Below are 18,174 nucleotides of genomic sequence, written 5' to 3' on the forward strand. Positions count from 1 at the left end.
CACCATGCCCGGCCTAGATCAGTTTTAATAATTTATTCTTTCTTGAAAAATTGTTCATTTTCTTGAGATTTCAAACTTTATTAGCATAGTCTTGTATACACTAGTCTTATTTTGTCTCTTTGTTTATATTTTTCTTTGCAACTAGATTACTCAAAGGTAAACCTGCTTTATTTTTCTTTCCAAAATACCAGCTCCAGGATAATTTTATAAATATTCCTGTTTAGTGTTGTTATTTTTAAATGTTTTTTAAAAGCGTTTTTGATGTTCTTTTTGACATGGTGGCTTACAAATGATTTTATTCTCAAAGAAATAATTGTCTAGATTTAATCTGTTAATTTCTAAAATTGTCCTGTTATTTTTTAGGCACGAGATATTCGTACTAATGAAGTGGTGGCCATCAAGAAAATGTCTTATAGTGGAAAGCAGTCTACTGAGGTAGGTTAAATATATACATTCTTTTTTTGTTGTACAATATTTATCTCAGAATAAATATATACATTCTTATTGTATTATTAAAGACATACTAGTTTTAATTGGGGAGGAAGGGTAGGAATTTTTAAAAATATAGCATATGTAAAGAAAGTGTACAAATCTGCTGGGCATGATGGCTCAATGCCTGTAATCCCAGCACTTTGGGAGGCAGAGCCAAGAGGATTTCCTGACCCCATGGGTTCAAGACCAGCCTAGGCAGCATGGCAAGACTTCATCTCTACAATAAATTAAAAAACTAGATGGGTGTGGTAGCTCATGCCTGTAGTTGCAGCTGCATGGAAGGCTGAAGCAGAGGGATAGCCTGAGCCCAACTGGTTGAAGCTGTGGTGGCTGTGAACGTGCCACTGCACTCCAGCCTGGGCGACAGAGTGAGACTCCAACTCAAAAAAAAAAAAAAGTACAAATCTTAAATGTATAGCTCAGTGAATTTTTATTTTTAAAAACAGATGTCTGTTTAACCTAGTAACCCAAAGCCATAAACAGAACATTACTGACATCACAAAGACCCTCTCAACTTGGTCCTTATTTATTTATTTATTTGAGTTGAGGGCTTTGTTACCCAGACTGGAATGCAGTGGCACAATCACTGTTCTCACTGTAGCCTTGAACTCTCAGGCTGGAGTGATCCTCCACCTAATGTTTTTTTTTTTTTAGAGGCTAGATTTTGCTATGTTGCCCCGGCTGGTCTCACACTCCTAGGCTCAAGCAATCCTCTCGCCTTGATCTTCCAAAGTGCTGAGATTATAAGTGTGAGCCACTGCGAACGGCCTAAACTGTTTTGTTTATATAGTATTTATTCTGTTTATCCTGGAAGGATTATCAGTTTCTAAAAATTAAAGTGGAATAAGATATCATTGACAGTAAATTAATTATATTGGACATGATCTTTTAAAATGATTTTGAAATTTTTGAATGTTTGTTTGAAACAAACTTTAATCAATAGGTGGTATATATCTAATCTGAGAAACAAGCAATTTATAGCAACTGAAACAGCCAAAAAAATGAAATTATTGATTCTACCTGAATGTCCTTTAGTTTGCTAATCTTCTGATTATTTCTTTATTTTATTTATTCTTTTTTTCCTTTTTTTTGAGTTGGGGCCTCACTCTGTCTCCCAGGCTGGAGTGCAGTGGTATGATTACAATAATTATAACTTACAGCAACTTTGATATCCTGGGCTCAGGTGATCCTTCTGCCTCAGCTTCCTGAGTAGCTGGGAATATAGGTATGAGCCACCACGCCTGGCTAATTTTTTAATTTTTTTGTAAAGATGAGGTTTTGCTATGTTGCCCAGGTTATTCTGGAACTCCTGGGCTCAAGCAGTCCTCCTACTTTGGCCTTCCAAAGTGCTGAGATTACAGGCATGAACCACTGCACCCAGCCTATTTATTCTGTTTAATGACATAAATTTATTTATAAAATATAGTCTATTTTTGAAATCTGGGATTCAGCCTTAAATTTTAAAAAATTTTAAATTATTTTTAATTGTGGTAAAATCCACACAATATAAATTGTACTGTCCTAACTATTTTTCAGAGTACAGTTCAGTGGAATTAAATATATTAACATTGTTGTGCAACCATTACCACCATCCATATCCAGTATTCTTTTTTATCTTTAAAACTAAAACTCTGTACCCATTAAACAATAATTCCCCAGCTCCTAGGGACCACCAGTCTACTTTCTGTCTCTATAAATTTGACTACTTTGGGTATTTAATATACCTGGAATCATTCAGTATTTGTCCTGTTGTGATTGACTTCTAGCTCATAACATAATGTCCTCGAGTTGTGGTTCATCCATGTTGTAGCATGTCAGAATTTCCTTCTTAAGCTGAAAACTATTCCATTGTGTATATGTATATATATGTGTGTGGATCTGTTTATATATATATATTTATATATATATATCACTTATCAATGGTTTTGTTTTTAGACCATTACAATAAAGTAAATATAATACAAGTCAAAGTTTTTAGTATCCCAATGCATATAAAAGTTAAATATATGCTATACTGTAATCTATTAAGTGTGTACTGTATTTTAAAAAGTACATATCTTTATTTAAAAATACTTTATTGCTAAAAAAAATATAGTGATCATCGGAGCTTTCAGTGAGTAGTAATCTTTTTGCTGGTGGAGGTTCTTGCCTCAGTATTGATGGATGCTTACTGATCAGAGTGGTGGTTGCTCAAAGTTGGAGTGGCTGTGGCAAGTTCTTGACATAAGACAACAATGAAATTTGTCCCATCAGTTGACTCTTTCATGAAAGATTTCTCTGTAGCATGCAATGGTATTTAATAGAATTGAATTCACAGTAGAACTTCTTTCAAGATTGGAGTCAATCCTCTCACTGCTTTATCAACTAAATGTATGTAATATTCTGAATCCTGTGTTGTAATTTCAACAGTATTCACAGTATCTTCACCAGGAGTAGATTTTGTCTCAAGAAAACACTTTCCTTGCTTATCCATTGAAAGTAACTCCTCATCCATTCAAGTTTTATCATGAGATTGCAGCAATTGAGTCACATCTTCAGCCTCCGCTTCTAATTCTAGTTCTCTTGCTATTTCCATCACATCTGCATTTATATCTTCCACTGAAATCTTGAACTCCTCAAAGTCATCCATGAGAGCTGAATCCACTTCTTCCAAACACCAGTTAATGTTACTATTTTGACCTCCTCTCATGAGTCACAAATGTTCTTAATGGCATCTAGAATGGTAAATTCATTTCAGAAGGCTTACTTTGTTTACTTTGCCCAGATCCATCAGATGAATTGCTTTCTATGGCAGCTATAGCCTTTTGAAATACATTTCTTAAATAATAAGACCTGAAAATCAAAATTACTCTTTGATCCATGGGCTACAGAATGGATTTTGTGTGATCAGACATGACAACAGCATTTATTTCTTAAATTTTCATCAGAGCCCTTGGGTTCTGGTGTGTTGTCAAAGAGTAGTAATATTTTGAAAGGAATCTTTTTTTTCTGAGCTGTAGGTTTCAACAGTTACCTCCAGCTAGTAAATATTTAGTAGACCATGCTATAAACAGGTGTGCTATCATCCAGGCTTTGTTGTTCCATTTATAGAACGCAGACAGAATAGATTTAGCATACTTTTTAAAGATCTTAGGATTTTTGGAATGGCAAATGAGTATTGCCTTCACCAGCTGCATTTGCTCCTAAAGAGAGTTAGCCTGTCCTTTGAAACTTTGAAGCTTGGCATCGATTTCTCCTTTCTAGCTTTTAAAGTCCTAAATGAGCTGGGTGCAGTGGCTCACGCCTGTAATCTCACACTTTGGGAGACAGAGATGAGAGGATTGCTTGAGTCCACGGATTCAAGATCAGCCCGGGGGCAAGTTGGCAAGACTTTTTCTCTACTATAAATTTTTAAAAAATTAGCTGGGCATAGTGGCGCATGCCTGTAGTTCCAGCTACTTGGAAGGCTGAGGCAGAAGGATCGCCTGAGCCCAGCAGGTTGAGGCCACAGTGGCCGTGAGCATGCCACTGAATTTCAGCCTGAGTGACAGAGTGAGACTAACTCAAAAAAACAAAAACAAAAGTCCTAGATGGCATCTTCTTACAATAGAAGGTTGTTCTGTCTACATTAAAAATCTGTTGTGTATTGTAGCCACCTCCATCAATGATCTTTGCTAGATATTCTGGATACCTTGCTGTAGCTTCTACATCATCACTTGCTGCTTCACCTTATACTTTCATGTTATGGAGACAACTTCTTTCCTTAAACCTCAGGAACCAACCTCTGCTAGCTTCCAACTTCTCTTTTTCTGCTTATCATTCTTGTGTTCACTGGAGTAGTACTTTCTAATTTCCTTCAAGAACTTTTCCTTTGCATTCATAACTTGGCTAACTCTTTAGGGTAAAAGGCCTAACTTTTGGCCTATCTTGACTTTTCTACATGCTTTTCTCACTAAGCTTAATCATTTGTAGTTTTCTTCCTTTCACTTGAACACTTAGAGACTATTGTAGAATTATTAATTGGTTTAATTTCGATATCGTTATGTCTCAGGGAATAGGGAGACCCAAGGAATGAGAGAAGAATGAAGAAGCTAGGAGCAATGGCTCACACCTGTAATCCCAGCACTTTGGGAGGCTGAGGCGAGAGAATTGCCTGAGCCTAGGGGTTTGAGACCAGCCTGGGCAACTTGGCAAGATCTTGGCTCTACAGTAAATAAAAAAATTAGCCGGATGTGGTGGCGTGTGCCTATAGTTCCAACTACTTGGAAGGCTGAAGTAGAGGGATCACCTGAGCCGTAGCAGGTCAAGGCTGTGGTGCCGTGAGTGTGCCACTACACTCCAACCTGGGTGACAGAGTGAAACTTTGACTAAAAAAAAAAAAAAGAATGGAGAAACGACTGATTGATGGAGCAATCAGAACACACATATCTATCGATTAAGTTTGTTGTCTTACATGGGCATGATTTATGACTCTCCAAGATAATTATATTAAATTAAAGATCACTGATCATAGATCATAATAGATACAATAATAATAAAAATGTTTGAAAAAATATTGTGATAATTAACAGAAGAAGACAGAGACATCAAGTGAGCACATGCTGTTAGAAAAATTGCACCAGTAGATTTACTTGACACAGGGTTGCCACAAGCCTTTAATTTATTTTTAAAAAATATATTATTTGTGCAGCCAGGCTCGGTGGCTCAGCCTGTAATCCCGCGCCTTTGGGAGGCTGAGGTGAGTGGATTACCTGAGCCCACAAGTTCGAGACCCACCTGGGCAGCGAGACCTCATCTCTACTATAAATCAAAAAAAAAAATCAGCCGGGCGTGGTAGTGTATGCCTGTAATTCCGGCTACTTGGGAGGCTGAGGCAGAAGGATCGCCGGAGCCCTGCAGGTCGAGGCTGCGGTGGCCAGGAGTGGCCACTGCACTCCAGTCTGGGCAACAGAGTGAGACTCCAACTCAAAAAAAAAAAAAAAATTTATATATATATATATATATAATTTGTGAAGTACAATAAAGTGAAGCACAATAAATCAAGGTATTCCTGTATATAAGTATACTTGCTTTTAAATTTTTTATTTTGACCTTTCATCTAAAAATTACAAATCAAGCAAAGTTGCATGCTCTTATTAGTTCTTTTTAATCTAGTACTTTTTTTCTTATATAACTTCCTATGGAAAAGCAGCTGTTCAAAATTCTTTCTCTTATTCCTTTTTTTTTCTCCTCACAGAAATGGCAGGATATTATTAAGGAAGTCAAGTTTCTACAAAGAATAAAACATCCCAACAGTATAGAATACAAAGGTTGTTATTTACGTGAACACACAGCATGGGTTGGTATCTGTTCTCCCCTTGTTGTAATTTTAGTTGTTTTTGGTTTATAATGAATTAATTCAGAATGCCTCATACTGGTTGTGTAAAGACATGCAAAAACACCTGAAATGTTAGTTTATACTAGAGAGGAAGGGCATCACTTCCAATAACTCATAGGCAATAAGAGATACTAGACTTTTGCAGGCCTGCTGCAGAGATTTTCCAAAATTCTGCTGACTTTTGTGTGTATGTTAAAATATCCTCTGAAACTTTTAGTAATATCATTCAGACATTGTGAAAACAAACATGTTATTTGAGGCTGAATGTTAGCATATATCTTTTTGACATAAATGTATTGTTACCCATTTAATCAGAAGGATCTTGATGAATCATGACTTCCTGGTAGACTAATACTAAAGGTAGATAATTGATATACTTTATTATAAGAAATAAAGTTACTTTTGCCCTGTTGTTACCAGGGATGATGCCTTATTTTGAAAAATTAATAAGCTGCAGCTAAGTATCATTTTCATAAGTTTATCTTAGATTTAGATTTGTAATGTTTTATTAATTTTTATTTATATACTTTGGTAGTGGTGACACTGAAAAAGAAAAAAGTTAAAGAAAAAGCAGTGACATTGGGCATGTTACTTCTTTGTCTTTCAAAGGTTTCCATCTGTAAAACAAGGATAATAATGGAACCTACTTCATAAGGTTGTTTTGGTTAATATATGTAAAATACCTGACACATAGGAAGGAGGTGCTCTGTGTTTGCTTTAAAAGAAATGTTTACATTGTAATCTAAGCTTTGTATAGTTGTCCCTTGGTATCTGTGAGGAACTTGTTCCAAGACACCTATCCCAGGATACCCAAATCCAGGGATGCTCTAGTCCCTTTTAAAAAAATGATGTTAGCCGGGCTCGGTGACTCAGCCTGTAATCCCGCACCTTTGGGAGGCTGAGGTGAGTGGATTGCCTGAGCCCACGGATTCGAGACCCGCCTGGGCAACTTGGCAAGACCTCATCTCTACAATAAAATAAAAATAAAAAAATCAGCTGGGCATGGTAGCGTGCGCCTATAGTTCCAGCTACTTGGAAGCCTGAGACGAAGGATCGCCGGAGCCCAGCAGGTCGAGGCTGCGGTGGCCGGGAGTGGCCACTGCACTCCGGTCTGAGCAACAGAGTGAGACTCCAACTCAAAAAAAAATAAAATAAAATTTAAAAATGATGTTATTTGTATACATCCTCCCATATACTCTCAGTCATCTCTAGATTACCTTTAACAACTAATGCAGTGTAAAAGCTATGCAAATAGTTGCTATACTGTATTGGTTTTTAATATTATTATTTTTGTATTGTTATTTTTTTCCAGTTATTTTTGATTCATAATTGGTTGCATCTACAGACACAGAACCCACAGATGGAGAGGGGGCTAATTGTACATATAATTCCAGAGAACAATTTTCTGCCTCATAACAATTATCAGTATTGTCACTGTAGGTTAATAGTAGCAGAATTGTAATTTTAATTAGTAATTATGTAGGAAATAGCTTATAGAAGTGACTCTAATTTTAACTAGTAATTATATAGGAAATAGCTTATAGAAGTGACTGTATATTGGCATTACTAATAGATTAATGCATCATTAGCTGAATTCATATATGCATTTAACACGAATACATAACTTTTATCTTTTTAAGTTAAGTGATGACTAGAGTTTTACTTCAAACTGTCTTCTTGATCTCCTGGGTGAATTGATTTAATCTCAGATAGAATCTTTGTAATAATGTATTTTAATGCTTTTTTATTTTTTTCCATGTAGCTTGTAATGGAATATTGTTTAGGATCTGCTTCAGATTTACTAGAAGGTAGGTTTCCTTTGAGTGTAAAAAAAAAATTATTAACAGAATAAAATGATAATTCAGTTAAAGATTATTTAAATAATGTTGCTACTAAGTAACGTAAAACTTTCCATAAAGAGTAAAAAACTTAGCTTTTTCCAAATTCTCGGCATAGTATATGAAATGTTATACAAAGGAGCTACCTCATAAGGTTGTTCTGATAATTAAATTGGTTAATATATATAAACTATCTTACACAAAAGAGTGTCAGTATTATTAATTATATAATTAGCCATATTAAATTAATTAAATGTTATATAGTAGCATAAAATTGGCAAGTTTTCTCTCATTTTGACTTTACAAGTTTTCTTCTGGATTCTCTATTATTCTGCTTTTGTTCAAAAGCAAGATAAGTAAGAATAAAGAGAGAACTTCTTTAGTTACTTTTGTTTTTATATCATCAAATAATTATTTAATATTGTTATGTAAGAGGAAAATTGTCTATGAACTATATGCTTAATAGCTGGCACAGCTGTATACTAGTTATAAAGTTTAATAGCCTTGTTTTATCATCTTGGGAAACCTCTTCTTGATAAATACCAATTTTAATAATTTCTCCATATATTAGATATATATATTTACTTTCTAAGCAAAAATGTTCTATGTATTAATTACTTTCAAATAAATTCTTACTTAAGTTCACAAAAAGCCATTACAAGAAGTGGAAATAGCAGCAATTACACATGGTGCTCTCCAGGGATTAGCCTACTTACATTCTCATACCATGATCCATAGGTAAGTGCTTTGACAATTATCATATTTTGAGAGTCAAATATGAGAGACTTGTTGCACTTATCAACCTTAGAATTAATTCACCCTGAAATTTTTATTGGTTTTAGCTAAATAAAATAGTATAGACTATATATTTTATAATATCTGATAATCTATCAACAATAATATTAATCATTAGTAACAGTAATCATATAATATTAATAATATACTAATAACAAACAGGTATATCTTAGATTGTCCATGTCTTAAAATGACCATAGTGGTGCACTTGATCTCTCTCTAGGATAATTTTTATCCTTGCCCACATGTACTACTGGACTTTGTAAAGTATGTGCACTTTATGGATTTGTGGTAGAAATTTAATTGTAGCATTATTTAAATTTTGAGCTGTAAAGGACATTAGGAATCATATAGTCTTTCTTTTTCATTTTACAGATGAAGAAACTGATTTTCCAGTTTGTGACTATAATTTTCCAAAGGTTGCAAAGCCAAATAGATCAGTACTAGAACTAAACCTAGATCTTTTTGTCTTTTTGGTAATTGGCAATACTAGATTTGTTTCCATGACCAGACAATTAAAAGCTACTTAAGACTCTCTGAGCATTGGCCCTTGATAATCCTTGTTGATACAGTAACTTTGAAGTTAAACCATTTTATAATTTGGTTTTGGCATTGGTATTTGTTGTGACTGTTTTAAAAGGAAATTTGCATTTTTTTTTTTTTTTACTACATATCCGAGCCAGGCAATCCATATTATGCTATATAATAGGCTCATTATGAGTTAAGGGTTATACTTTTTTTTAGATGAGGATAGTAAAGGTCTGAGAGAAATTCATATGCTAGTAAACAAGTGAGTGACATAGTTGAAATTGCAATCTAAGATTTTCTTAACCTCAGAGTAGTTCTCCATTAAAAAAAGTCAAATGGAAGGAAAATAGATTTATTTGGTATTATGTGCACTAAAATACTATAGTAAGAATTAACAAATGCTTGGAAATGTAATTTTTCTATTTTAATTTTGAAAAGCTAAATGTATATTATAGTGCCCATTTGACATACAATCATGTTATATAAATAATCCATAGTTTTTTTAGTTTGGATAGACAATATGTTTGCTGTTTCAGAAAAGTTTGAAAGTAAATTTGGCATCATTGATACTACTTTATTCATATGTGTCAGTTTTCATTTTATATTTAGTTAGGACAACTGTGCTAATGTTTGGAAACAATATGAATAATCTGTTTTTAAAAAGCTAAGTTTAGAAGGTAAGGTTCTTTTTTTTTAATACATTAAGTGGTGTACTCAGAAATCTTATACATTATGAAGGAGTTGTTTACTAATTCTATTATTTATGTATGTATTTTGGTTCACTGCAGGCTCTACCTCCTGTGCTCAGGTGCTCTTTCTGCTTCAGCCTCCCAAGTAGCTGTGACTACAGGCACATGCCACTACACTCAGCTAATTTTTGGGTTGTTTTTTTTTATAGAGATGAGGTCTCATTATGTTGCTCAGGCTGATCTTGAACTCCTGGGCTCAAACAATCCTCCTGCTTGAGCCTCCCCAAGTGCTGGGATTACTGGTGTGAGCCACTGCACCTGGCCTAAATTGTATTTTTAAAACTATTATTTGTACTAATAAACAGAAACTCAAATATAAACTGTATGCTGCAATGACCTAATTTTCTGTCTTTTGTTTTTTACTATTTGTCTTCTCTTTCAGAAAATTGTTACTATATATTTATTTGAATTATATATATTTTTTCTAATTTGAATCTTAATTCTTATTATTCCAATTGTGAGATTATCCCAGCACTTAATTATTTTGATTTATCCTCCATCTTATGAATTCTTACTTGATTCTTATTATTTTAAAAACAATCTAATGAAGGAACATTAAATCATATTTTGTGTTCTTTAAACCCAGAGATATCAAAGCGGGAAATATCCTTCTGACAGAACCAGGCCAGGTGAAACTTGCTGATTTTGGATCTGCTTCCATGGCATCTCCTGCCAATTCCTTTGTGGGAACACCATATTGGTAAGATGTGGTTGTACATTTTTCAGATGTCTTGTCTTTTTTCTGGAAACAAAATACTACTTTGGACATTTTTACTTCAAGCTTTATGCTTTGTTTTAAATCGTTTTGAATTCAGATTTAGAGTACTCCCCTTGCATCTCCTTATTTTTTTCATTTTATCCTGGCCACATTTGCATTTCTATTACTATCTGTGTCATATATTGGTTGTGGGAGTGAAAAAATTTAATAAACTTCAAGTGGGAAGGAGATAGGCATGCTAAATGCTCGTTTGTATGCTTTTTTAAGGATTGTATTTACTATGTACCACTGATATTCACACTGAAAGTACTTAAAGATTAGTAGCTAATTTGATCAAACATAAATATAAGTAGACAAAAGTATGATGAAGGCTTACATACCAGTAGCCCAGCCTAACTACATTATCATGTGCCCAATTCTGCCCTGTGTGCTCTCTTTTCATACCCCTATCCCAGTTGTTTTGAAGCAGACCCTAGACATCATCTAATTTAATCCATAAATGAGTATGTATCTGTCGGCAAGTTTGAAGGGAATACTTTTTTAGATCTTTAACTTTCATATATGTCCTCTTTATTTATGCTGACAGTGATGTCTTAAGTCCACTGCATCTTCTTTTCCACCTGCCTTTCAAATCTCCCTTTTCCTGCTTTGTAAAAGAAAGGGTTCTGCATTGTTCTGGGGTATAAAAGCTTTAGAGGCACACCAGAGACACATTTTGAGAATGTATTGCATCTATGAGAAATAATGATGGATCAGGGCACAAACTCAAGGCAAGGTCTTGTGCCTTTGCATCTCCTTATTCTTCCTTTTACTCCTGACTTTTTCCTTCTCCCCCAATATCCACCCCCTCCTTTTTTTTTCTGGTGTAGAATTCAGAACTGAGGTGGTTGTCATGAGATGGGACAAGTTAACACATTTATTTGCATTGAAAAATGAAGTCAGACTTTGTCTGACAGAAAGTGATTCTGATTTGTCTGATTGGTATGACTATGAAGACTAGCTTTGCTGATTAGGTTATATGGCAGTGTTTTTAATAAATTGAGTATGCCAGGCACAGTGGCTTACACCTGTAATCCCAGCAATCTGGGAGGCCAAGGTGGAAGAATCACTTGAGCCTAGGAGTTTGAGACCAGCTTAGGCAACTTAGTAAGACCTCGTCTTTCCAAAAATTAAAAGAAAATTAGCCAGATGTGGTGATGTATGCCTGTAGTCCCAGCTACTGGGGAGGCTGAGGTGGGAGAATCATTTGAGCCCAGGAGGTTGAAGCTGCAGTGAACTGGGATCATGGCCACTGCACTCCAGCCTGGACAACAAATAAACAAACAAATTGAATGAACTAATTCTGCATTAAGTTTCTTTAAAGCACACATATAATATACAGTGTGTATATATACTGTATGTTATTTTTTTTTGTAACTATTAAATTTATAATATGTAGATGTCACCCCAAAAATGTTGAAGGGAGGTAACTAAATAGAGAAGTTGAAGACCACTACTCTATATGACCCTTGTGTAAAAGCCTAGTGTAGATAGATTCCTTGTCCCCTCTATAAAAATGGTTCTCTGAGCTATTAATACTTTATTTATTTATTTTTTTTGCGTTGGAGTCTTACTCTGTCGCCCAGGCTGGAGTGCAGTGGCACGCTCACAGCCACCCCAGCATCAACCTGCTGGACTCTGGCGATCCTTCCGCCTCAGCCTTCCAAGTAGCCGAAACTATAGGCATGCACTACTGTGCCCAGCTAATTTTTGATTTATTGTAGAGACGAGGTCTCGCCCAGTTGCCCGGGCTGTTCTCGAACTCATGGGCTCAGGCAATCCACTTGCCTTGGCCTCCCAAAGTGCTGGAATTACAGGCTGAGCAGTAATGCTTCTTAATGAGTTCCCTTTTTAGAAATTGGTAATGCATATTAGCAATTAAAAAGGCCCTGGAATGACAGGCTCAAAAGAAGCCTAAACCTCAGTATCACCCAGTATATTCATGTAACAAACCTGAACATGTGTCCCTAAATCTAAAATTAAAAAACAAAACAAAACAGGAGAGCAAAAATAAAACAAAGACCCTAGAAAGTTCTGCATTGAAAAACACAAAAAGCACTTTTTTAACTTTGCAGGTGATCTCCCAAACTTACTTCAACATCTTAAAGCAGCGGTCCCCAACCTTTTTGGTATCAGGGACCGATTTCCTGGAAGACAGTTTTTTCACAGACAAGGGGTGGGAAGGATGGTTTCGAGATGATTCAAGCACATTACATTTATTGTGCACTTGATTTCTAATATTATTACATTATAATATATAATGAAATAATTATACAACTCACCATAATGCAGATTCAGTGGGAGCCCTGAGCTTGTTTTCCTACAACTAGGTGGTCCCATCTGGGGGTGATGGTAGACAGGATACCCAAAGTGTGTTGCTTATGTCCAGTCTACTCCATAATCTCATTTTAGTTGCTGTCACTGCAGAAAACCCTGCTTCACAAAGATAGGGTGTTGGAAATGGAAGCAGGCTTTTCATTGCTGATCCGACAGGAGGCAGAGCTCAGGTGGTAATGCCAGCAATGGGGAGCAGCTGTAAATACAGATGAAGCTTCACTAGCTTACCTGTTGCTCACCTCCTGCTGTGTGGTCTGGACATCTGTCTTAAAGAACACTTGTGAAACACCCTGTTATTGACAATTGAAAATTTACTTTTCCCGCGCTTTGGGAGGCCGAGGTGAGTGGATTGCCTGAGCCCAAGGGTTCGAGACCTGCCTGGTCAACTTGGCGAGACCTCATCTCCACAATAAATCAAAAATCAGCGCGTGCCTGTAGTTCCAACTACTTGGAAGGCTGAGCGGAAGTATCGTTGGAGCCCAGCAGGTCGAGGCTGCGGTGGCTGGGAGTGGCCACTGCACTCCAGTCTGGGCGACAGAGTGAGACTTCAACTCAAAAAAAAAGAAAGTTTACTTTATTTACATATTTGTTAATTTGTATATGGTATATTTGGAACACAGGAACTAGATACATATCTATGTCTTTACACACATACATAAATACACATACATTGAGAGTACCTAGTGACAGTCTTATTGAAGCAGTCAGCAACTGTTTTAAGTGTCTATCTTGACATCAAATACAAATGAGATGTAAAATATGGTACCATCAAGAATGTTATAGACTATAAGCCAGGCAGACTGACTCATACCTGTAATCCCAGCATTTTGGGAGGCAAAGATGGAAGGATTGCTTGGCACAAGGAGTTGGAGACAAGCCTGAGTAACATAGCATCCATATGTTTTAGGATGGCTCCATCTCTACCAAAAAAAACTAAAAAAAAAAATTGGCTGGGTGTAATGGCACACACCTGTAGTCCTAGTAGCTACTTGGGAGACTGAGGCAGGAGGATCACTTGAACCAAGGAGGTCAAGGCTGCAGTGAGCTATGATTGTGCCACTGCACTCCAGCCTGGGTGACAGAGCAAGATCCTGTCTCTGGAAAGAAAAAAAAACTAAATAAATAAATAAAAACTAAGAATGTTAGACTGTAACTGAAGCCATGAATTAGTTTCACTGTATATCTAAGATACTCAGAATATTGATAATTGTGTGATTGAATTGTAAGCTCCCCAGCCACTTTTATCATAGAACACCATTTTTATTTGAAAAAAGACACAAACTCTAGGTATTATGGCAGATATTTTCTCAAATAAATGAACTTATCACTTCGAGGAAAACAACTGACAATATTTGTTGCCAGTGGTAAAATTCAATCTTTCAAGCAAAAATTGGAATTTTCTAATGACATCTAGATTAAGATCAAATATTTGAGAACTGTTGGCCTAAATGGTGTGCAATATTAAAATCTGCAAACTTGAATAGATGCAGAATGCAATCCTGCTTTGGGACTGCCTTCTTTTGGGCTGCAGTTACATGATCATGACACATAGTAAGACTGAACCTCACACAATGTATGTATTGCTAAATATTTACCTCACAACCTATAATTTACTTATTTCCCATTATAAAAAATATTATCTCCAGATATATTGACTGGAATTCAAACTAGTGATCTCCATGTAAATGGTCATTAGATTCTCAAAGAATAGTTATGCTTTTTTAAAAAAAACTTGAATTCAAATGAACGTTTTATGTTTTAGGATGGCCCCAGAAGTAATTTTAGCCATGGATGAAGGACAATATGATGGCAAAGTAGATGTATGGTCTCTTGGAATAACATGTATTGAACTAGGTAAGCATTGTGTTGTTCATTACTATGGATTCAGTTTTGATCAATGTTTTACTTCAATTTCTGTACCAACTTATAATTTTTATTTTATATGTCAATTTCTTAGGGGAACAATAAATCTGTTAAAGTTTTACTTTGGTTATCTGGTAATTTTTTATACATTAGGTTAGGTATATTATGTTTATTAAATTAGATCTAAAATAGTTGTCTACTATGGTTTTAATTTAGTCTAAGGTATCTATGACTAACATCAGTGAGAATTTGTTAAACGCCTAGTATATGTTTATGATGACCAGTTTTATCATCTATAGAAGGTCTCTAAAGCCTTCATGAGTAATAACTAGCTAGGGTAGTTATTACTTTTGTGTTAGGTCTGAAAATTAGATATAAGACTGCATACCATATTGTAACAGTTTGTTGTTGTTTTGTTCTTTTAAGATAGTAACGCAGACTTTATTTGGGGGTGGAGGGACCATGGCGATAGGTATAAGGAGCTCTCAGCAGGGTCTTGCAGTGAGGAAGACAGATTGGGCTCAACTTCCTATAGCAGTTTGATTTTGTGTACACATTTTGTTTGGTTGCTTGTAAGTAGAACTCTGCTAAAAGCAGTGGACCATCATAACTTATTGACATTCGCACTGTGAGCCAGGTGAACTATCACTGTAATTGAAGATGATGGCCATCTTCTTGCTCTGGATTCCTCACACTTTTCCTCACCAGCCCAGCAGTCTTTCTTTCTTTTCTTCTTCTTTTTTTTTTTGCATCGGAATCTCATTCTGTTGCCTAGGCTGGAGTACAGTGACATGCTCACAGCCACTGTATCCTCAGCCTGCTGGACTCAGGCGATCCTTCCGCTTCAGCTTTCCAAGTAGCTGGAGCTACAGGCATGTGCCACCCTGTCCAACTAATTTTTTTGTTATTTATTGTAGAGACGCGGTCTTGCCACATTGCCCAGGCTGGTCTTGAACCCATGGGCTCAGATAACCCTCTCACCTCAGCCTCCCAAAGTGGTGGAATTACAGGCATGAGCCACTGTGCCTGGCTCTTCTTATGGGAACATTTCATTAAACTTTATTTATAAACAGGAAATACAGCTGGGCTTGGTGGCTCAGCCTGTAATCCCTGCTCTTTGGGAGGCTGAGGTGAGTGGATTGCCTGAGCCCGTGCGTTCGAGACCCGCCTGGGCAACTTGGCAAGACCTCATCTCTACAATAAATCAAAAATTAACCAGACGTGGTACCATGTGCCTGTAATTCTAGCTACTTGGAAGACTGAGGCGGAAGGATCGCCAGAGCCCAGCAGGTCGAGGCTGCGGTGGCCGGGAGCGGCCACTGCACTCCAGTCTGGGTGACAGAATGAGACTCCCAACTCAAAAAGAAAAAAGAAACAGGAAATACTGGAACTATTTAGTTGAACCATTCTAAAAGGAATGACCAAGAATTGAAATAATACATCAGAAGTAAAATCTATTGTTGATTTTTAATTAACCATTATTCACCTGGGTCTGTCAGTTTTCTAAAACAAGTACATAGGTAAATTGACGTAAAATAAAGCTAAGGACTTCTGTATTGTTACAAAGTAAATTAACATTATAATTTCTATTACAACCCAATCGAGTCTATCATACAGTCTGATTTTTTCCCCAAATATTGTAATCTTTAAATGTTTTCACTTTTGTTGACATTTCTACATTAACCATTCCCTTCAAGCTCTGTATCATCCTGTTTTTGACAGCATCAACAGATTTTCATATTACCATAATATTATTCTCTTGACGTCTCTTGGTCTTAATTTGAAGTTTGAAAAAAGATTTCTTCTATTTGAAAGTACCTTTAGTGTGTTAAACTCTAATCTCTAATCTTTTATCCATAATTCTTCCTACCTGTAGATTGTAATTAGCTTTCTAAGATGCCTGGATATTAATGTAGAGAAGCTGATTAATGTACTCTTTGCCCATGGAGTGCTTTTGTATATGTATGCTGACTGACGCATGTGCCCCTTGGTAATAGTGAAATTGCATTAATGGTCCTGTTATATTTCATTTATATATTTTAAGATGTATTCATTAGAAAGTATTTGTTTACTAATTGTACTGCTTAGAACAAAATATATCTAAGCTCAGTAGTTTCTGTGAAATAGCTTTTTATTTTTCTAGGCTATTTACTTTTTTATTCTAGTTCATGAAATAGAGTTCCTTCACAATGGAAGTTTTTATACTTACAGTAAAGCAACTTTAGGAGATGTGACTACCTGTAGATAATTTTACATGGGTGAAGCATTTGAAAGAATTTCTGAGTTTTAGGCATACATTTGATTTGTCTTCAGTTTTTATAAATTGTCTTTCATAATAACTTTAAAAAGTTTTACTTACAAATGTTTTGAATTATGAAGTGGTGCTAAGTTAGAAACTGTACCTTAAGCCTGATTATGGTTCTAGAGAAAAGATCTAAAATAGCACAGGACAATACAACTTTCTGTAATGAAGGAAATGTTCTGTACTTTTTTCTTTCAATTTTCTTTATGGTTGCTAACATGTTGCCCTTTTCTAGCTGAGTAAATTTTCCGCACCTGAAATGTGACTACTGTAACTGAGGAACTGAAATAGTTTTTGTTTCATTTTAATACGTTTGCATTTAAATAGTCATATGTGACTAGTGGTTACCCTGTTAGATATCACAGGTCTTAGAGGCATGATTTTAATACAAATTAGATTCAGTCTTGGGACATATATCTATTATAATATGCATTTCTACTTTGAAATAGTTAAAGGTAATGTAAATTTGGTGAATCTCTTCTGTGCTTTTTAGCTAAGGTTAGTATACTTTGATATGATTGAGAAATTTAAAAAATTTATAGTAAGTAACAACACTGAAAAAGCATGTTCTGGTTTGTTGTATTGATGGTACACCATTTGGAAAACTGAATGACAGAGGGCATTCACACTTTTTAGGGTGAAATGGAATGGGGATTCAGAATTTGAACAGGGAAAGGAGGGCAGTTGCTCAGGGGAGAGAGGATGATTGCAAAGATGGGAGGTAGGATACATACAGGAGGACTTTATCAAGATAATGTATTAAGATAATGAGGGTAGAATTTCTCATTGTCAAAGAAGGGCTTCACAGATATGGGGAAAGAGAAAGCTAGAATAAACATGATAGTCAGTTTGAACTTGAGATATTGTTGTGAACAATAGAAATAGGTTTTTTCTTTTTTTTGAGTCAGGGTTTCACTCTGTCACCCAGGCTAGAGTGCAGTGGTATGATCACGGTCACTGCAGCCTCAACCTCCCAGGCTCAGGTGATCCGGAATAGCTGGAACTATAGGCATGCGCCACCACACCTAGCTTATTTTTAAAAATTTTTGTAGATACAAGGTCTCACTATGTTGCCTAGGCTGGTCTCAAATTCCAGGGCTCAAGTAATCCTCCTGCCTCAGCCTCCCAAAGTGTTGGGATTATAGGCATGAGCTATA

At 35.8% G+C, this 18,174-nt stretch overlaps 1 protein-coding gene across 3 annotated transcripts in view; it reads left to right on the forward strand.

Moving 5' to 3' along the window:
- The window catches only part of TAOK1 (TAO kinase 1), an 88,869-nt gene that overhangs the window by 22,541 nt on the left and 48,154 nt on the right, over positions 1 to 18,174 (forward strand). For all 3 annotated transcript variants that reach the window (XM_008056608.2, XM_021711601.1, XM_021711599.1), the window contains exons 2-7: positions 364 to 435; positions 5,708 to 5,809; positions 7,611 to 7,656; positions 8,328 to 8,424; positions 10,345 to 10,458; positions 14,615 to 14,706. In XM_008056608.2, the coding sequence (XP_008054799.1) occupies positions 364 to 435; positions 5,708 to 5,809; positions 7,611 to 7,656; positions 8,328 to 8,424; positions 10,345 to 10,458; positions 14,615 to 14,706 (523 nt within the window). The remainder of the gene's footprint in view (positions 1 to 363; positions 436 to 5,707; positions 5,810 to 7,610; positions 7,657 to 8,327; positions 8,425 to 10,344; positions 10,459 to 14,614; positions 14,707 to 18,174) is intronic.

This window comes from Carlito syrichta, unplaced genomic scaffold, assembly GCF_000164805.1.
Source record: "Carlito syrichta isolate Samal-C Ts95f unplaced genomic scaffold, Tarsius_syrichta-2.0.1 Scaffold84695, whole genome shotgun sequence".
NCBI classification, from domain to species: domain Eukaryota; kingdom Metazoa; phylum Chordata; class Mammalia; order Primates; family Tarsiidae; genus Carlito; species Carlito syrichta.